This window comes from Lissotriton helveticus, chromosome 12 (assembly GCF_964261635.1).
Source record: "Lissotriton helveticus chromosome 12, aLisHel1.1, whole genome shotgun sequence".
NCBI lineage: Eukaryota > Metazoa > Chordata > Amphibia > Caudata > Salamandridae > Lissotriton > Lissotriton helveticus.
Genome location: NC_136073.1, coordinates 589,354,405 through 589,373,343, shown reverse-complemented (window position 1 = coordinate 589,373,343; position 18,939 = coordinate 589,354,405). Strand labels below are relative to the sequence as shown.

Sequence of the window (18,939 nt, the reverse complement as noted above, 5' to 3'; positions counted from 1 at the left end):
GACAGCCCGAATGAGTCAGCTTTAAACCAACAGGAGAACACAGTTCTAAACACATGCAGGATGCTACAGTCAACCCGGAAGCAGAAAGCGGAACCGTGTGAGTAGATCCGGTTCGTCGATGAGTACAGACGAGCCCTGGTCAGTATCTGCCTTGGTCTACGGTTATCAGAGGATGTAAATGTAAATGTAGTATACTTGTAAAGCACACAGCTGCCCCAGCAACGGGGCGTCCTTGTGCTGTATAACGCTGTGGGACCCTTCCTGGCTCTCCCTGTGAGATGCCCCTCCTGGGCACCCCCAAGGTGAAGCCAGGCATCCCAGTGTTGTTGGGGCCGTTGTGGAGATTAAGCAAGCTATTGCCCAGAGTTGCAGCGTGGGACCCATGATTAGGGTAGGCGCCGAGGCGAGAATTATCAAGTCCGCGGACATTGAGCCCAAGACCCTGCCGCGTCGGGAATTGAACCCTGGCCCCGGGCCAGACCTCTGCTTCAGGGTCTGCCGCTTCTAACCAGTGAGCCACACTGTGTGCAGGATAGATGGAACCTTTCAATCAGCCACAAAATAAATGTTTATTATTACACGTTTGAACACGGTACTTGGACATATTACAATATCTGAGGGGAAATGTCTGAGCCTCTTTTATTGATAGACACCTTGTAACAAGAACAGTGTCGAATCAAACTCAGAAAATTCCTCTCCTCCGGGCTTGGCCTGGAAGCCAGTCCTTTCTCACAACAAAACTGCAGAAAATCCCAGCATGCCATCACAAAGATGGCTCCCCCATGTCATACACACATAAAGTAAGCATTGTGTATGAGACTTGTTGCCCAAGGGCCTGCCGCTTGCTTCAGACTTCTTGAATAATACAAAATATATTTATCTTAGCTGAAGACGATGTTTTCAAATAACCCTTCATGATAATGGAGAGCGGGAGGCTGAGATTCTTCAAATACCGGTCAAATATCTGTAACAAATCTGTTAAGAAAGAACAGGGCATTCATAGTCCATACATTTTGAAGCGGTAAACTACACAATGCTTCTACAGATTCGTTTTTTTCCAGATTTAATAATCACTTATTATAAAAGTCAGGAAGTGAACAATTGGTGGAACAGCACGGGATGCGCTTGTGGGAGTATATTTTGGCTGTGTTCATTAAGTTAAAATGTAAAACATAAGGGTCTACAACAATGTTAACCGCATGCGTGCGGGCGGAATTCCGCCCGTACGCTGGGTTTTTCGTAATCGCACTTTACGTGACGAGCTGGGCTCGTCATGAGCGTGCGAGGAGGCTACGCCATGACGAGCCCAGCTCGTCATGAGCGTCGAAGGGGTTAACAATAATGAATAGTTGTCTTTTGATTACTATTTCCCCATGTGTGTTTTTGAAGGTGTCATTAATCGATCCTAGAGGCTGTGCTTCAAGGTCTATTTTTAGGTCCTTATTGCGAGTTTGGCAGTCTTCCTGTTGGCCCGCCTATGCTACGCTGACAGGAGGACCGTCATGCTGACGTCGTCGGGGGCCCGCCTGTCGGATCCATGTTGGGTGGGTGGTGCTGCGGCAGACTCACAGCGGCAGCTGTATAAGGCTCGTAGGTGAATCTTAACTACAGATGCCACCATGACAGCGCCTGCAGCAACTACCTGCACGGTGTGGCATGCATGTCACACCGTGCAGGAACTGGGGTGCAGTGCAATTCCAGGGGGCACAATATGTGCCCCCCACGCATGCACACCCCCAGGAGCAGCAAGGAGTCCTGTTAGGACCCCCTTAGTTGGCTCTCTACCACGCTTTTCATGGCAGGCTCACTGCCATGAAAGGGGCCGTTGTCAGGCAACTCGTAATATGCGCGGTGGTGCTGCAGCCGCACTGCTAGCATATTGCTGACTCCTTCCGTTGTTCGACCATTACAGGACGCTAGATGCCCGACGGACGCGGCAATTCTGTGGGGCTCCTACCGCCACACTGCTAATACTGCAAGCGGACCCACAGTGGTCGTGGTGGTCGACCGCCACCGTATTCGTAATAGGGCCCTTAGTTTTTTGACCCATATCGTAAACAGAATGATGTTCTTCTTCAGGATATCATACTCTCTGCCACACATGTGCAACTGCTTTCCAAATGAAAGTGAAATTAGTTAAAGCATTGGTAGGCTAATTCCAGAGCTAAATTGATTGAATTAATATGTTAGGAGCTTACGGAGCTCATTGAGTACCTGCCTAGGTAGGCATGTTCCTTTTGTCCTCTCCAAGACCATCACTGGCATTTCACCTCCTACGTTGTCGACATTAATAGGGACATGTCAGAGTGTGCTATCAATACCCACTAACACCACTACTGTTGGACGTGGCGTGGATTGTGTTACAGTGATGGCCCCTCTGTTCATTCACTTGGGTGATGTTGCAGAATTGAAACTCAGTGCCACCGCTACCACACCGCATACAACGTCAATCCACAATTTAACACCACACTGACCTGCTGGTGCATATGGTGGACTAAATTAAAAATCGTCCTAGTGCTAACACTAAAAGAGGTCCTATCATATGGAAATGAGTTGGTGTGTATTAATCACGCTGCTGATTGCTGGTGGGGAACAAAAGGGCAATGGGGTGTTCTCCTCCATGCTTTGGACCAGCAGATTTTGAGGCGTCAGAGGAGTTTCCACCAATATTTTGCGCAGTATAACTGTAAGTATTGGAAGTTGGGGAGCCGGTTTTGTGGTGCCTGTGGCAAGAGTGCTGTGGTCTGAATAAGTGATTTGGAGCCTAGACCATTGGAAGAGAGCTCGGGTGAGGTTGCTTATGTATGAGACAGTCATTTCCAGTGCATGTTGTGGGAACATGCGCGTGGTATATTTGTTCCGCATAACTCTGTGGCTGGTGTGCATAGAATCATAATAGTGTGAATGTCCAAGCAGAAATTAATATTGGAAAGAGAGTGTCAAAAGAGTAAGCAGGACAGCACAGTCTTCAAATGAAACTATTGCACAATGTTACACACCACAAATTGATTTGCCTGTAGAACCGCCTCGATCCTTTGAGCTGCTGCCCTGCAATGAAGTAGGTGGAGTTTTCTACGGTTGGAGGATTGTTTGGTGTCTGTCAGTGTAGGGTGGGGATTCTGTGAGGGTATTTCGGAGCTTGGCTGCCATGACGCTACCTGGTGAGTTGACTTGTCATGGACTTATACGGAGATGCGCTGGGGATCTCTTGTCTGGTTAGGTCCTCAGGATAGAGCTCTCTGCCCTCATTGGCTGCCAATGACGGGCAGCAGATCAGCGTTCATAGTGCCTTACATTGTACGGGGATTTGCATGAGGGTAGTTCTCACTACACCTGCAGCCTTCAATTTGATATGTTTGAGGGTAGTGCTCCCTACAAACAAAAACACAAACTGCTGACCAAGGGATCATTTATACACTTACCTATATCAAATTATGAGAATGAATCCTTCAGAGAAAGGTGGAGAAGTGACCAATAACGATGGTCCAAAGAGATCCACGGTTAATATGCGCCACAGTCCCAAATCTGAAGCAACAGTCTGAATGAAGAAAGGAGTCCAAAATACCTAAGCTGTTTAGCTTTTTCTGTAGTATTTATATTGTGAACACAGCCCAAGGGCATTTTACATGAGCACAAGACTACATTACACAAGGTCTGATTCCTTTTAGTTCTTTTTTTTGGGGGGGGGGGGGTCGAGCACAGGGCGATTCAGTGATTTGCTCTGAATCACAGGATATTCAGCCAACGGCAGGTCTCGAACCCGCGGCAAAGTTGGCAGCTTGGGCCTTTATGCCACATATCGCTTGTGGTTAGCACTCGCCATGCCTGCTACTTGCCTGAGTCTGCACAAGTGGCTAGTATTCGCCACACCTGCCGGCTGGTTGCTGACGTTAGCTAGTGGCCAATCCACGTCAGGCCCTGGCATTAAAGAAAACTTTTGTACGCACCAGAGAGGGCAAAAAAGCGTTAACAAAAGACCATGTTTTCCTGTGATCGGTCCTGCCCTCAGGGTAAACACAACCTTTCCATTACCTTTTGACAGGATAAATTAGAAGGCAATAATATTTCAATACCTGACAACCAGGTGAATAGTCACACTACTTAAACAGGCGTGTTTGCTTTAGAGGCAATAAACCCGCCATTGTGATTTTTCTGCAGAATGGCTAACTGCCTCTTTCATCCTGGGAACAAGGGTATGGATTATTAGCCTGGCGCCAAACCCACCTTTTTGTCTAAAAACCTAAATGCCATCGTGAGTTCGATTTGACAATGTAGCTGTATGTAGAGCTATTGTTAGCAGTTCTTTAAAATACACCTCCAGTGGGCTTTGAAACTGCTTACATGAGAATTGCTTTCTCACCTCATGCTATTGGCTGTTGTGGTACCTTCTTCTATGAAGAGCTTGCCTCTTCACACGGCTCCGCCTGTCACAGAGAGCCACACAGATGCGATTCTTCCTAATTTGCTCACAGCCATAATCCTTCTCCCAAGAATTCTTTCACAAGGAAACCCAGCCACTGTGGACTGTAGTGTTTTTAGGTCAAGCCCGGGCAGCGCATCCGCTGCTCTGCGAGGCATGCTGTATTCAAGAATAGACCTAAAGCCCCACCCACTTTCCGTCCATGTTTTTCATTGGCTTGTGTCAATGTCCTTCATAAATGCTGGCTTCTGATTCATTTGTAGGGGTGTTAGTCCCTCCTCAGTACAGCCTTGTCTTCATTTATAACCTCCCATGAGGACTGTTCCATTTACTTCTGTTGTTACACGATATGTCTTATTTAGTCTGTGAGCATTGTTTTCTGTAATGAATTTCTCCTACTGCAGGCACGACATGCTTTCTTGCGACATTCAGCAAGCCAAGCGTGCTTCAACTTTCCAAGCAGCCCGGGACAATGGGGGTTGCTTCTTTGAAATGAAATAGGTCTCACATTTACAAGAGTTTGAGCTATTAGCATTGTAAACGACAATGCCTTTTATTTATGTGTTAATTATCAAAACGGATAAATAAAAGGCATTGTCATTTACAACGCCAATAGCTTAAACTCTCACAAATGCTAGACCTATTGCATTGTAAATGCTTGTTTAGGACTGGCTTGGAGAGAGCATTAGCAGAGTGGACAGCCTCAGGTAATAAAAAAAAAATCCATGTGTATATACATTCATATATATACACGAGCAAGAGCCGTCCAATTTAGGTCTAATGGCCTAGCGCTTTTCTGAATGATGGTTTCATACATGTAAAGTCGCCAGTGCCCTGCGTCCTGTTAGCATAGTTGCCTAGTTTCCCAGGTGCAGACCTGATTGGCTACTCCGATACAGATTTCTTTCTTTGAACTCTGGGGCTTGTCATTTTGGTGTTATAAAGGAACAAACAAGTCTACAACGACGGGAGGCTCAATGAAGATAGACGGGCCATGCGAATGGCAGAGCGCACCTGGAGATCTGCTCCCTCGGCACTGCACCTAAAAATTCTGAAGAAAAAGAGAAACGCCTACTTCAGGAAAATAAAACGCTCAAAATCAGATTTCTTCAGACTCCAGCTCGACCAAGCAAAAAACCGTCTAAGAAAACTGTTTGAGCTAATCAGAACACAATCCAAGGAACAACCCCAATCAGTCAGCACTATGGGCGATGCACCTTCCTGTGAAGACTTCTCTGCTTTCTTTAACCAAAAAACTGACAACATAAGGAGCGATCTCCTCATTGACGCAAGCCTTTACTCCAAACCCCACTGCATAACACCCACTGAACCAAAAAACAATGCGACATGGTCATCCTTTGGCACTTACTCTGAAGAAGAAATTAACAGACTACTCAGCACCTTGAAACCATCCAATCACCTCACTGACCCTCTTCCTGCTAGCGCTGTAAAAGACTTCACCCCTTTGCTCCTCCCACTCTGGACTAAAATTATCAACAGCTCACTTCAACAAGGAACCATCCCTGACTCCCTCAAAGTTGGACAAGTCACACCTTTACTAAAGAAACCAACAGCCGACCCCACTGATCTAAACAATTACCGCCCTATTACCAACATTCCCACTCTCGCCAAACTGTTGGAAAAATGCGTTCAACTACAATTGACAAAGCACATAGAACAGTTTGATCTCCTCAACCCTCATCAATCAGGCTTCGGAGCAGGGCACAGTACCGAAACTGCTATGACTCACATAATTGACGACGCCCTCCACATTTTAGATCAAAACGATACCTGCCTCCTCATCCTTCTTGATCTCTCTTCAGCATTCGACACTGTTAAACATGAGAACTTACTCGAACTCTTAAACACAAGAATGGGTCTTTCTGGGACTGTTCTCCAGTGGTTCACCTCCTTTCTACACAACCGGTCTCAGAAATTCAAGAGCAACAACTTGATGTCCTCTCCAGTACCTGTATCGTTAGGTGTCCCCCAAGGATCCTCCCTATCCCCAACTTTGTTCAACCTAGTTATGGAACCTCTCACCACCTTGCTACAAGCATCAAATGTACACTTTCACATGTACGCCGATGACACACAACTATATCTCAAATTAAAATCCCCCAAAGACATTATGCTTCTGAACTCAACGATCAGAAGCACCCAATCCTAGCTTGCCGATAACCACCTCAAACTCAATGCTCTGAAAACTGAGTTCCTTCTGATCTCACCTCCCACGAAAATCTCTACCACTCAAACCTGGCTTAAGCACCTTACTGCACTCAATGTCCAACCGACCATCGTGGATTCAGAAAAATCTTTAGGCATAACACTTGACGCCAATCTCAACACGCAGCAGCATATTAGCAAGGCAACTAAGGGAGCGAACTTCCGAATAAATACCTTGAGGAAACTTAAACCCTTCCTCCCAGCCAAAGACTTCCAAATCGCAGTACAAGCACTAGTCATCCCTTGCATAGACTACGGCAGCATCGCCCTCTGCGGTCTCCCCCTAACCACAACTGCACCCCTAAGAGCTTCGCTAAACGCGGCAGCGAGACTCATCACTGGATCTAAAAAACACTCACATATTTCCCCTGACTTTAAATCCCTGAACTCGCTGCCTTTTGAAGCCAGAATACATCTGAAAATTGCCTGCATGACGCACAAGGCTGTACACCTGAACTCACCCGTCTACCTCACTCAGAAGCTGACAATTTCTGGCGGCTCCAGAACCACCAGAAGCACAAACAATCTTCTGCTGAAGCCTCGAAGATTCCGGAAGGAAAAAACTTACAAACGCTCCTTCTCAGGAATGGCGCCTAGGATCTGGAACTCACTCCCTCCTGAAACCAGGCTCATCTCCTCCACTCCTCTTTTTAAGAAAGAAGTAAAAGCTATCCTCATGGCTAAATACACTTGAACTATTACTTTGGACCTTTTAAGACTCTGCGTCGATCTGTACTACTTGTTTGATCTCTTTGCCCATTTGTATTATTTGTATTATCGCTTTACCTGATTGTCCATGCTTCCTCTTATTTGTACTATTTGTATTACTGACTTACCTGCCTAACTATGCTCCCTCGTGTACCTACCCTACCACTCATTTATTACCTACAATTACGCTATGCCCAAATGCCTGTTAGGCACTTTCCTGTTCTTACCCCTTGCCTTTGTAAAGCGCTCTGATATCTGCAAAGAGCTTGTTCGCGCTATATAAAACTTTCAAAATAAATATAATAAATAAATAAATAAACAAGTCCCTGAGTTAAGATAAAACCTACCCTGGAAAAGATTAATGAGAATGGACCTGGGAAACTTGGCAGGCCTGTATTTGGACCATTGGCAGACCAGCCGCAGTCTAAAACAAAAACATTCAATTTTGATCCCTTCTTGCACAGTGTCCATGTACACGTAAAGTTAGCCTTAGTCAATATAGTGGGTAGGTCAGCGGCGGCTCCTCTGCTATGGTGGAGGAGTGTCGCCCACCTCAAATACGTCAGGAAAGGAGAAAACCCCCCACTTGTTTTATTTCTCCTTTCCTACCGAGTCTTGTGGGCAGGGCCTGGGAGATGAAGGGAGTGGGCATCACTCCCTTCACTACGCATGATGGTTTAGCCGGCCGTCTCAGGTCAGCCAAACTATGCACAGTGAACCTCACTCCAGCTACGTTGATGAGGTTTGAGAGAGCAGGCACTGACTCCCAGTCTGTCCTGGAGCACTGACCAACGGTGCTCAAGCGAATCCTGAAGCTGCTGTCATGTGAGAGCAGCTTCAGGATTGGTCGCAGGGCATTCTGGGAGCCAGTGCCTGAAGCAGAACAGCGCGACGCAGGACGCACCCGGCAGAAGGTAAGTTTTAGTTTGTTTTCATTCTTTTTTTATTCCTACCACCCTTCGTGACCCCAATGCCCCCCTCCGCCCGCCCAGCCACTCATCCCAAACTACTGGGGTAGGTACAGAATTAGAGCCCACTATATCTCCTTAATTGGTTATGGCGAATGTCACTGACCCTTTCAGGGCAAAGGTTATGTAGAAACCAGTTGATCAGGATGTAGAGACTTCAAAGTATAATAGTGGCCTGGAAAGTCCTGCTTTGTTTTTAACCTTAGCACAGGGGATATTTATCATGGGAAATCATAGTTCACCTCATACATTCAGGAGGATCCTGCGGTTGTACTTATGTCTACGACCATCTAATGGGGACCAAATTAAAAAGATTTCCTCCAAGATCTCCATTAATGGGGGCCCATTGGGTCGAACGGGTCACTCACTTGTCCACTGAGGAGCATGGCCCAACGAGGAGCATGATCCGACGAGGAGCATAACCCAACGAGGAGCATGACCCATGAGGAGCATGATGACCCATGAGGAGCATGACCTATGAGGAGCATGACCCATGAGGAGCATGAAACATGCAGAGCATGCCCCGACAAGGAGCATGGCCCGCCAAGGAGCATGACACATGAGGATCATGATCCAACGAGGAGCATGACCAGGCGAGGAGCATGATCTGACGAGGAGCATGACCCATGAGGAGCATGATGACCCATGAGGAGCATGAAACATGCAGAGCATGCCCCGACAAGGAGCATGACACATGAGGATCATGATCCAACAAGGAGCATGACCAGGCGAGGAGCATGACCCATGAGGAGCAAGAGTTACCCATGAGGAGCATGACCCATGAGGAGCATGAAACATGCAGAGCATGCCCCTACAAGGAGCATGACACATGAGGATCATGATCCAACGAGGAGCATGACCAGGCGAGGAGCATGACCCATGAGGAGCATGAGTGACCCATGAGGAGCATGACCCATGAGGAGCATGAAACATGCAGAGCATGCCCCTACAAGGAGCAAGACACATGAGGATCATGATCCAACAAGGAGCATGACCAGGCGAGGAGCATGACCCATGAGGAGCATGAGTGACCCATGAGGAGCATGAAACATGCAGAGCATGCCCCGACAAGGAGCATGACACATGAGGATCATGATCCAACGAGGAGCATGACCAGGCGAGGAGCTTGACCAGGCGAGGAGCATGATACGACGAGGAGCATGACCCGACGAGGAGCATGATCCAACGAGGAGCATGAAACATGCGGAGCGTGCCCCGACGAGGAGCATGGCCCGCCAAGGAGTATGAACCACCAAGGAGCACACGTTGCTTCTGCCCACCATGGTGTACAGCATGTGGCCTTGGGTCAGCCCACTACTTCCATTAGCTGTTTTTCACCGTGGATGGCAGCATTTCTCTTCATCATAGCTGCACATCCGCCTAAAAATGAAGTGCACTTTAGTAACATTTGTTTCTGTTTCAGCAATTCAAAGACAATAGTACATTTTCGCTGGGCCAATAAATATCCTAGTTTCTTGTGAGGTGGATTGAAAAATGGAAACGGGCTGTAAGAACCTTAATACCATGCTATTAAACAATGGTTAATTGTTTTACTTTTAACACTTCATACCAACCATATTGCTGCCACTTTAAGGTGGCGGCGTGTTTTCGTTTATTTCTTCTTCTTTTCACCTTACTTCATATACTTGCAATAAAAATACAAAACAATAACCATCACACCATTTTGCCAAGGTCGGACCTATTGGCTTTGTTGATGCTTGCATTGACTGGGAATGTCCATTGGGACGAGCCAAAGTCACGGGTGCCTAAAGGTAGATTATTGGCCAATCACTCGTGCGACTCTGTTAGAGGGGCGTTGACGATTTTTGGGAAATCCTGGTTGCATGTTCAATGCCAGGCCGTGGCTTGCAGACACTCTTTGCTGCGGCCTATGATGTTAGTGTAACCCCGCATGCTTGTCGGGTAGTGTTATGGCTACAACTACCATTGGGAATGTAGAGTGTAAGGTTGCTGAGTGACTGAATAATGATAAGAACAAATGTGTGAGGTATCTGCGTGTGCGTTTTCCAAACCTTAACCAAGGTTTACTGGGCTCACGTTTTTTCCCTCATGGGGCGGAGCAAGGCCTTGTTGACAGCCAGGTTTGGGGCCGGGGTTGGGTGCAAATTGTGGTTCAGGGTCGAATATTCCATTAGGCCGTACACAGGCATGCATGTCCTGAACCCAGGCATCAGTCTTTCGCGCAGGAGGTTCTTTCAGCGTTAAAAGCAGCGCTTAATTTGCGCCGGTGAATACCGCCTCACATTTTTGGAGGCGGGACGTTATTTTTCATTCTCGGACTTTGACTCAGAGCAAGATTGAGAAAGGCAACGAAAGGGGAAATAAGGAGGAACAGAAAGAAACGAAAACAGCGGAAACAAAAGCAGAAAGCATGTATCAAAAATAACCGGCAAGAATAAAATTAAAAGGCAAGAAGTGTCGAGTGCTGGAAGGGCAAGCCATGAGACGGTATCAGGGAAAGGCTGCCTTGGTATTTTATAACCTCGACATTTGACAACGCTAGTGGGTCACCCCCCGCGCCTACTTTTTTAAAAATTATTTAGGTTTTTTTTTCTATTGCAAATTAAGCACACTATTCGGTGGAAAGTGGGGAAAAGTAGCTATCAACGTGAAGGGATCTAATAATTTGGATGACGAGGAAGGGACATAGGAGGTATTTTCCAGAAGAGTGAGTGTGCAGAAGGTGCTTTAACACACTAAGCTACCTTATCAGGTACCATCAGCCGAGGAGCAAGAGAGTGAAATGACAATGTAATCCATACGAGGTCATTCCAGGCTGGGTTCATAGCAGCGCTTACCTGCAGTCCCTGAAGGGACGGCACACGGTGGCAGGCCCGCCTGGCTGGTGCCTTCTTAGAAAAGGCGTTGGCACCGCTAAAAAGGCACTGGAAACAAGATATGACTTGTGATTCTGTGGCAGAATAAACCGATTCATTATGTGGCCGCCTCAGAAGGGATCCCGAAAGGGCACAGGACTGAGAAATATAAATATAATACTCCGGCTCCATCGCTGACATACTTCTCCGACAGCCGTACTCCACTGAGCCTGACGGCTGTACTCCACTGAGCCCTACGGTCGTACTCCACTGAGCCCTACAGCCGATCTCCACTGAGCCCTACAGTCATACTCCACTGAGCCCTACGGCCGTACTCCACTGAGCCCTACAGTCGTACTCCACTGAGCCCTACGGCAGATCTCAACTGAGCCCTACAGTCGTACTCCTCTGAGCCCTACAGTCGTACTCCACTGAGCCCTACGGCCGTACTCCACTGAGCCCTACGGCCGTACTCCACTGAGCCCGACGGCTGTACTCCACTAAACCTTACGACCGTACTCCACGGAGCCCTACAGTCTTACTCCACTGAGCCCTATGGCCGTACTCCACTGAGCCCTACAGCCGATCTCCACTGAGCCCTACAGCCGATCTCCACTGAGCCCTACAGTCGTACTCCACTGAGCCCTACGGCCGTACTCCACTGAGCCCGACGGCTGTACTCCACTAAACCTTACGGCCGTACTCCACAGAGCCCTACAGTCTTACTCCACTGAGCCCTATGGCCTCACTCCACTGAGCCCTACAGCTGCACTCCACTGAGTCCTACAATCGTACTCCACCAAGCCCTACGGCCGTACTCCACTGAGCCCTACGGCTGTACTCCACTGAGCCCTATGGTCGATCCACTGAACCCTACTGCCGATCTCCACTGAGCCCGACGGCTGTACTCCACTAAACCCTATGGCCGTACTCCACAGAGCCCTACAGTCTTACTCCACTGAGCCCTATGGCCGATCCACTGAGCCCTACAGCCGATCTCCACTGAGCCCGATGGCCGTACTCCACTGAGTCCTATGACCGTACTCCACTGAGCCCGACGGCTGTACTCCACGAAACCCTACGGCCGTACTCCACAGAGCCGTACAGTCTTACTCCACTGAGCCCTATGGCCTTACTCCACTGAGCCCTACAGTCGTACTCCACTGAGCCCTATGGCCTTACTCCACTGAGCCCTACAGTCGTACTACACTGAGCCCTATGGCCCTACTCCACTGAGCCCTATGGCCCTACTCCACTGAGCCCTATGGCCCTATTCCACTGAGCCCTATGGCCGTACTCCACTGAGCCCGACAGCCGTACTCCGCTGAGCCCTACGGCCGTACTCCACTGAGCCGTCGGAGGTCAGCCATTCGACCACCGCACAGTTTAGAGAGGTCCGTGGATGGCTCTTTTATTTGCTGTCCCTCACCGTGACAAAACCTGGGGGTTAGAGCAGTAAAGATTTTTAAAAAAAGACTCCCCACTCCGGAAGTTTGCTTTTAAATAAAGTAAAACTATGTATAGCTTGTTGGATTGCCGTTCAGTTTGACGGAGGCATCCGTTATACTTTACAACATTGACAGGAGCCACCAATGACACCAGTTCCTGCCAATGTTAAGAAATGTCCATGGGGCGGAGACATCTCTAGATTTGGAGGACTTGATGTCCGTCTGGGCAACAGAGCAATATACTCCACTGCTCAGACAGACATACACCCGTCCTCTAAACAGTCCCTACATATATATATATATACTAGCAGCCCATTTTAAAATCTCGCGGTAGACAACATTTTTTGTTTCATTAGAATAGGGACGGAGAAGGGCCAGCTGCAGCCCTGGTTGATGTTAGCAGGCGCGTGTAATTGGTGTAGTGATCAGCTGCCTGAGCCCGGCTACAGCCCTGGTTGATGTTAGCAGGCGCGTGTAATGTCGTTGAATGAGAGAATTATCAGCCGCGGGCAAATCCGTTTAATGAGAGAGTTCAGTGACAGCGAGTAGGAGAGGCTGCAGTAATTGTCCTTGCAGACACGCTCATTTGCGTGTTCCCCCGCTTGAGGCCCAGATGCAGGCCTGTTTGATGTTAGCATAGGAGGGGGGTTCCACCGCTTGAGGCCCAGCTGCAGCCCTGGTTCATGTTATCAGGCGTGTGTAATTAGTGTACTGATCCTCCACCTGAGCCCGGCTAGAGCCCTGGTTGATGGTAGCAGGAGCATCTAATTTCGTTGAATGAGAGAGTTCAGTAACAGCGCGCAGGAGATGCTGCAGTAAAGTTACTTACCAGGCCTCCAGCTGAACGCGTTTGTCATGCCCCCAGCACACGGCCACAGCAGACGATCCTCTGATTACTGTACGACCCACATGGCATGAAGGGCGGAACGTAGCACACGCCATCAGCGTTTCTCACGCCCCCAGCGTGCCCTTTGATGCAGCGCAATTGCGTGCACATGTCATGAAGGCCGGACACACGCCCCCAGCGTTTATCCCTCCCCCAGCGTGTCACGCCCCCAGCGTGCCCCTTGATGCTGTGCAGCAACGTAATTGGCACTTGTATGTACGACTCACATGGCATGAAGGGCGGCCACACGCCCCCAGCGTTTGCTATGCCCCCAGCACACTCCCACAGCCCACGATGTGATGGCCGTACCACACGCCCCCAGCGTTAGTCACGCCCCAGCCCACGCCCACAGCACAACGCAGACACGCCCACAAGGGACTAATTTGCTGGCACGGTTCTTTTACCTTTTAAATGTATATGGTGTCCTACGGTACAATTGTATGTCTTGCACTGAATGATTGTGATGAACACCACTGTTTCTTGAAAAGTTAATAAAACAATTAAAAAATAAAAATAAAAATAAAAATGTATATGGTGGCCGTCTGCATAGCCTATGTCCTTCTGCTGCAACTGCCCTTTCCAACGCTGTATTGGGTGTTGTGATTGGTGCTGTGGTTACTGAGATTACCCGCCTCAAATGTTTGGGCTCTCTCTTTATAATATTAGTATGGATATATATCACAAAGTTCCAATCTGAATCCAAATCCCTCGAGTAAAAAATTGCGGACACAGACCCAATTTTGTGCCGAAATTACTTTATTTTCCTGATGTCGATACGCGTTTCAGCTCTCGCCAGCGTATATATATATATATATATATAAAATTTGAGCTCTGTATGCTAATGTGTGTGGATGTACATATGTATTCCAACGTGCAGGCACACAGAAACAAGGAGGATTGATTGTAATGGGAAAGAGACATCGTGACTAAGACTGGTAGAGGGGACTGAGAAGGAAGAACCACACCTGCACAGAGTGGAATTGAGAGTGGTCCCACGCAGTTCCATGGCTACGTGGGGTTCCTCCAATTGTACGCTTGGTCTTTAACATCAGCAATTCTCTCCCCTCCCTCCACCCACCAGCAGATACAGCATTGAAATCCTAAAATGAAAATGTTTCCTAATTCTATCTTTCTTGTCTCCATTCCTAATTATAATCCTAATGTCTCTACTCAATTCCAGGCGTCAACGTCATGCTGCGGAAGATTGCTGTGGCTGCGGCATCTAAACCAGCTGTGGAGATCAAGCAGGACTGCGAAACCTTCTACATCAAAACCTCCACCACGGTCCGAACCACCGAGATCAACTTCAAAATTGGGGAGGAGTTTGAAGAACAAACTGTTGATGGCCGACCTTGCAAGGTGAACCATTCATACTCAATCCCTGCCTCAACCTCCCACTGCAGCCATCCTTTGTCCTCTTCCTCGTTGACCAATGCTTTGCGCAGTATATGTGGTATAGGGCAAATACCGGTAAAGTCCGTGGATTACATTAGAAAAGTAGTCAGTTGTCACATGGTGTTAACCCTTTTGTGATGCAAAATATGAATTTATTGAGAAGATATAATTCACTGGATCAGAGAGTCAGTAGCTTAGTGATAATAGTTCTTAAATGTGATGACCCACAGAAAAAATAGGAAATGCAGATTCCTGTCTCTCTTCACCTGACCTCTCAGGAGGACCCTTTCTTTGTTTTACTATTGGGTCCCGTAAAGGGGATTCTTACATTTAAACCTGACAGCATGTGTGCCCACTTGTTCTGCTCTTAGAACCTCTTCCATCCAGTCTCTTCCTCTGGTGCATTGGTTAGCCCCAAGTGGTTATATCTCAGAATATAATATGAGAATAACAAGGACCCCCTGTGAAGGTAGATGCAGTTCCTAGGACAGGGAAAACAAATTATGTGTATAACCCTAGGCATTCAATAATGACCAGAAGGAAAAAATGGGATCACCATAAGGGAGAACAAACAAGGCACAAAATTCTTTAAAAATTGAGTTATTTTTAATTTATACATATATATAAAAGAAGAAACAATTCATATCATACATATATAATCAAAATCATAAATACATAATAGATCATATAAAAACTCCAAAACAATTTTAAGCTAAACATAAGATCTAAAATCAAATAGTGGCATTAATGGGTCTCTACGCGCGTTTCGGCGTCAAACAAAACGCCTTCTTCAGGAGCCACGATTATTTCTGTGAAAAAACATAAAATTTATGGCTAGTAATTTACTAGTTATACAACACTAAACACAGTTAATTACACAATTTAGACATTTGCTTTATTAATTAAACATTTGTTCTCCTCTCTTTATAGTGTTTCCTTTTTCCCTTTTTAATCGAACAGTCATCCTCTATACTATTTACAATATATACTTAGGACAAGATCACAACCAGTTTAATGAGCATTTGCATTTATACTATTTGTCTTAATTCCATAATCTTGGTGCTAATGTATAAGCAAATACTAGTTGCCTATATTAAAATTACAACAACGAGGAGGCAACTACAAAATTTCAATGCCCAATATATTCCGGGGATTAATTTTCCTAAAGAGATTCCTAGTTCTTATCTCTAAGGAGTACTTACTTTAAAAATTGACAGATGTTGCCTTTCCTGACCAGTCAAAGATATGTTGACAGGTTAACATTATAGAGTGCAGTTACACTGTCTTGATACAACTATTGCACCCCTGCACCTAATGAACGAAGTAGGCAAAGTTTATAATTATTATATTTTATAAAATTGAAACAGTGAAATTCTTATCTGTTTTAATCTGTTTTAATTTTTCACAGAAGGGTTCTAAAAAGTGGTCTGTTATATAGCACTCACCAATTAAAAACTTTATCGCCTGTTTATACACCAGTTTGTACTAAATAACTGCTTCAAAAGTGGATTAATTCTTCCTTATATTAATACCTCCTCTTCATGTTTTATCTGAGGGACAGATAAATTACAAATGTTTTTATTAATTATGTCCTACATAGTCAGTAGTCAGCGTAGGTTACCATTAATGTATATTATAATAATAAGGTGGTAATTCTTATGTTCACATCAGAGACGTCCAGCTAATATTCTATTCTGCAAAGTAGTGGTATCCTTCAAATCAGGCACCTAAAGATAATAACAAACGTTTAAAAAGGTTGTTTTGTCAATCTGTCAAACGGACCTAATACATAGTAACCAACCGTAGTTACTAACCACAAGCGACATTTCCTCACCTCAAAAATACAAGCGCCTCAAACGTTCCATTGATAGGGACGTGGAACAAAATTGGACGATTCTCTCTCGAAGCTGTCTTACTAATAGGCAAGTTCTAAGCAGTCAAGTCTACATGGTAAAAAGGAAAATAAGCGGAAAATCAAATCTGCCTTTCAATGATATGTTTGCACCCTTTCCTCCCTAAAGGTCGGAACTTCTCATTCTAGCATCGCACTTACCGAGATAAGACTTTCTGCGAGTCTGACCAACGGATAACCGGCAGCGTCTTCTTGGCGGTTGAAGATGACGATAACCGCCTCAAGCTCACTCCCTATAAATCTATCCCTTTCAGTGATCACATGTTCCGCTACACTTTAAATTTTAAAGAAACAGAGTGGAGTTTGGGCTTTCAGCCAATTAATTGTATTCAGCTGTGTTTTCCTATCACGGGGTCTAATTGTTTAAATGGGCCGGGTTATATGATTTAATAGCGTTTGGATTTCAGTGATTATGAAGCCGCTCTGTCTTAGTCTGGGGGAACCGGCACTGCACAACCATGCTTAAGTCAAGAGGTGTCCGGCAGGGGTTTGATACCACCATGGTTCTAACCATGTTTTACTTGAAGTAAAAATTATTATGATAGTATTTTGTCGTTATGTGTCCTATTCTTTATAAAAATTCTATTTTGCATTTCTGACATCTTATTGTTATTCATTGATGCATCAACGACTCTACTCAGACACAAAACTCTCAGCAAGCTCACTCACTGTAAACGTATCCCTTTCGGTGATCACATGTTCCGCTATATTTTGAATTTTAAAGAGGCAGAGTGGAGTTTGGGCCTTCAATCAATTAATTGTATTCGGCTGCGTTTTCTTATCACAAGATCTAATTGTTTAAATGAGGCGAGTTATAATATTTAATAGCGATCAAATTCCAGTAATTATAAAGCCGCTCTGTGTTAGTCTGGGGGAACCGGCACAGAGCAACCATGCTCAAATCATTCAGTGTCCGGCAGGGGTTCGATACCCATGCTTTACAATAATACAAAAATTATTATAATTATAATATTTTATGGTTATGCGCCCTATTGTTTGTAAAAAATATATTTTACATTTCTGATATCTTATTGTGATTCATTGATATTTCAATGATTCTACTCATTTCTACTCAGACATCAAACTCTTTAAATATAAATTGATGCAACATTTCAGAATTTTAGCAAATTTGGCATCATTAAGTCATATTGCCAATATAACACAATAAGACACCATAGTTAAAATATTGCATTTTCCCAGGGAATCTCACCGTTCAGACCCTGTTTAAAGGTGTTCAGAACAAAAATCCAATAGATTTCTTTCTTTTTTCGAATTGCGCATCCACCCTTACTGTCTGGTGTCCTAATTCTTTCAAGGATGCGCCAATGGAAGTCCTCTGCTTTATGATTACTCTCCCAAAAATGTTTTACTAATGGAGCTGCAAGTTTTTTAGTTCTGATTGCAGATCGGTGCTCTGTGAGTCTTACCTGGATTGGTCTACAAGTTTCTCCCACGTAGCCCAACCCACAAGGGCATTTTAGAAAATATACAACATTGGCTGTTTTGCAGTTCCATATTTCACATGCTTTGGTTTCAAAGCCATTATGTGAAAAATGTTCACCTGTAAGTATGTTGGCACATGACTTACATGTCGAGCATTTAACAGTGCCACGCACTGGGAGATTGTCAGTTAAGGATCGCTGATTAGATCCAAGCATGGTAGATTTTTTACCAAACTTGGAGTGGACAATATAATCCTTGATGTTTTTATTTCTTTTATGTGCGAACAAGGGCTTAGCTAAATTTTCTTTAGATGTTGGATTACAATTCAGAATATGCCAATTGGCATTGATGAGCTGTCTAACGTGCTCATCTAGGGTGGAATGTCTCGTAACGCAGACAAGTTGGTCTTTTTTAACTGGCTCTTTTGCTCTCAGCAGGGCGTCGCGATCATAGAATCGCGCTCTTTTATAAGAGTTTCTCACAAGCCTATGTGGATAGCCACGATCTAGGAACTTCTTTCTCATAAATGACGCTTGTCTACCATAATCAGCAAGATTAGTACAATTCCTACGGACCCTCAAAAATTGAGAGAACGGAATACTTTCACGCTGGCATTTCGGATGAAAGCTTTGAAAATGTAAAAGCATGTTGCGTGCCGTAGGCTTTACATATAAATCGACTTCTAGGCCATCATTT

General features: G+C 45.6%; 1 protein-coding gene across 1 annotated transcript in view; it reads left to right on the top strand.

Annotated features, from left to right (window-relative positions):
- CRABP2 (cellular retinoic acid binding protein 2) overlaps nucleotides 1–18,939 on the top strand; it is a 66,520-nt gene that overhangs the window by 32,238 nt on the left and 15,343 nt on the right. Inside the window, exon 2 of the mRNA XM_078670791.1 lies at nucleotides 14,674–14,852. Coding sequence (XP_078526917.1) covers nucleotides 14,674–14,852 — 179 coding nt within the window. The remainder of the gene's footprint in view (nucleotides 1–14,673; nucleotides 14,853–18,939) is intronic.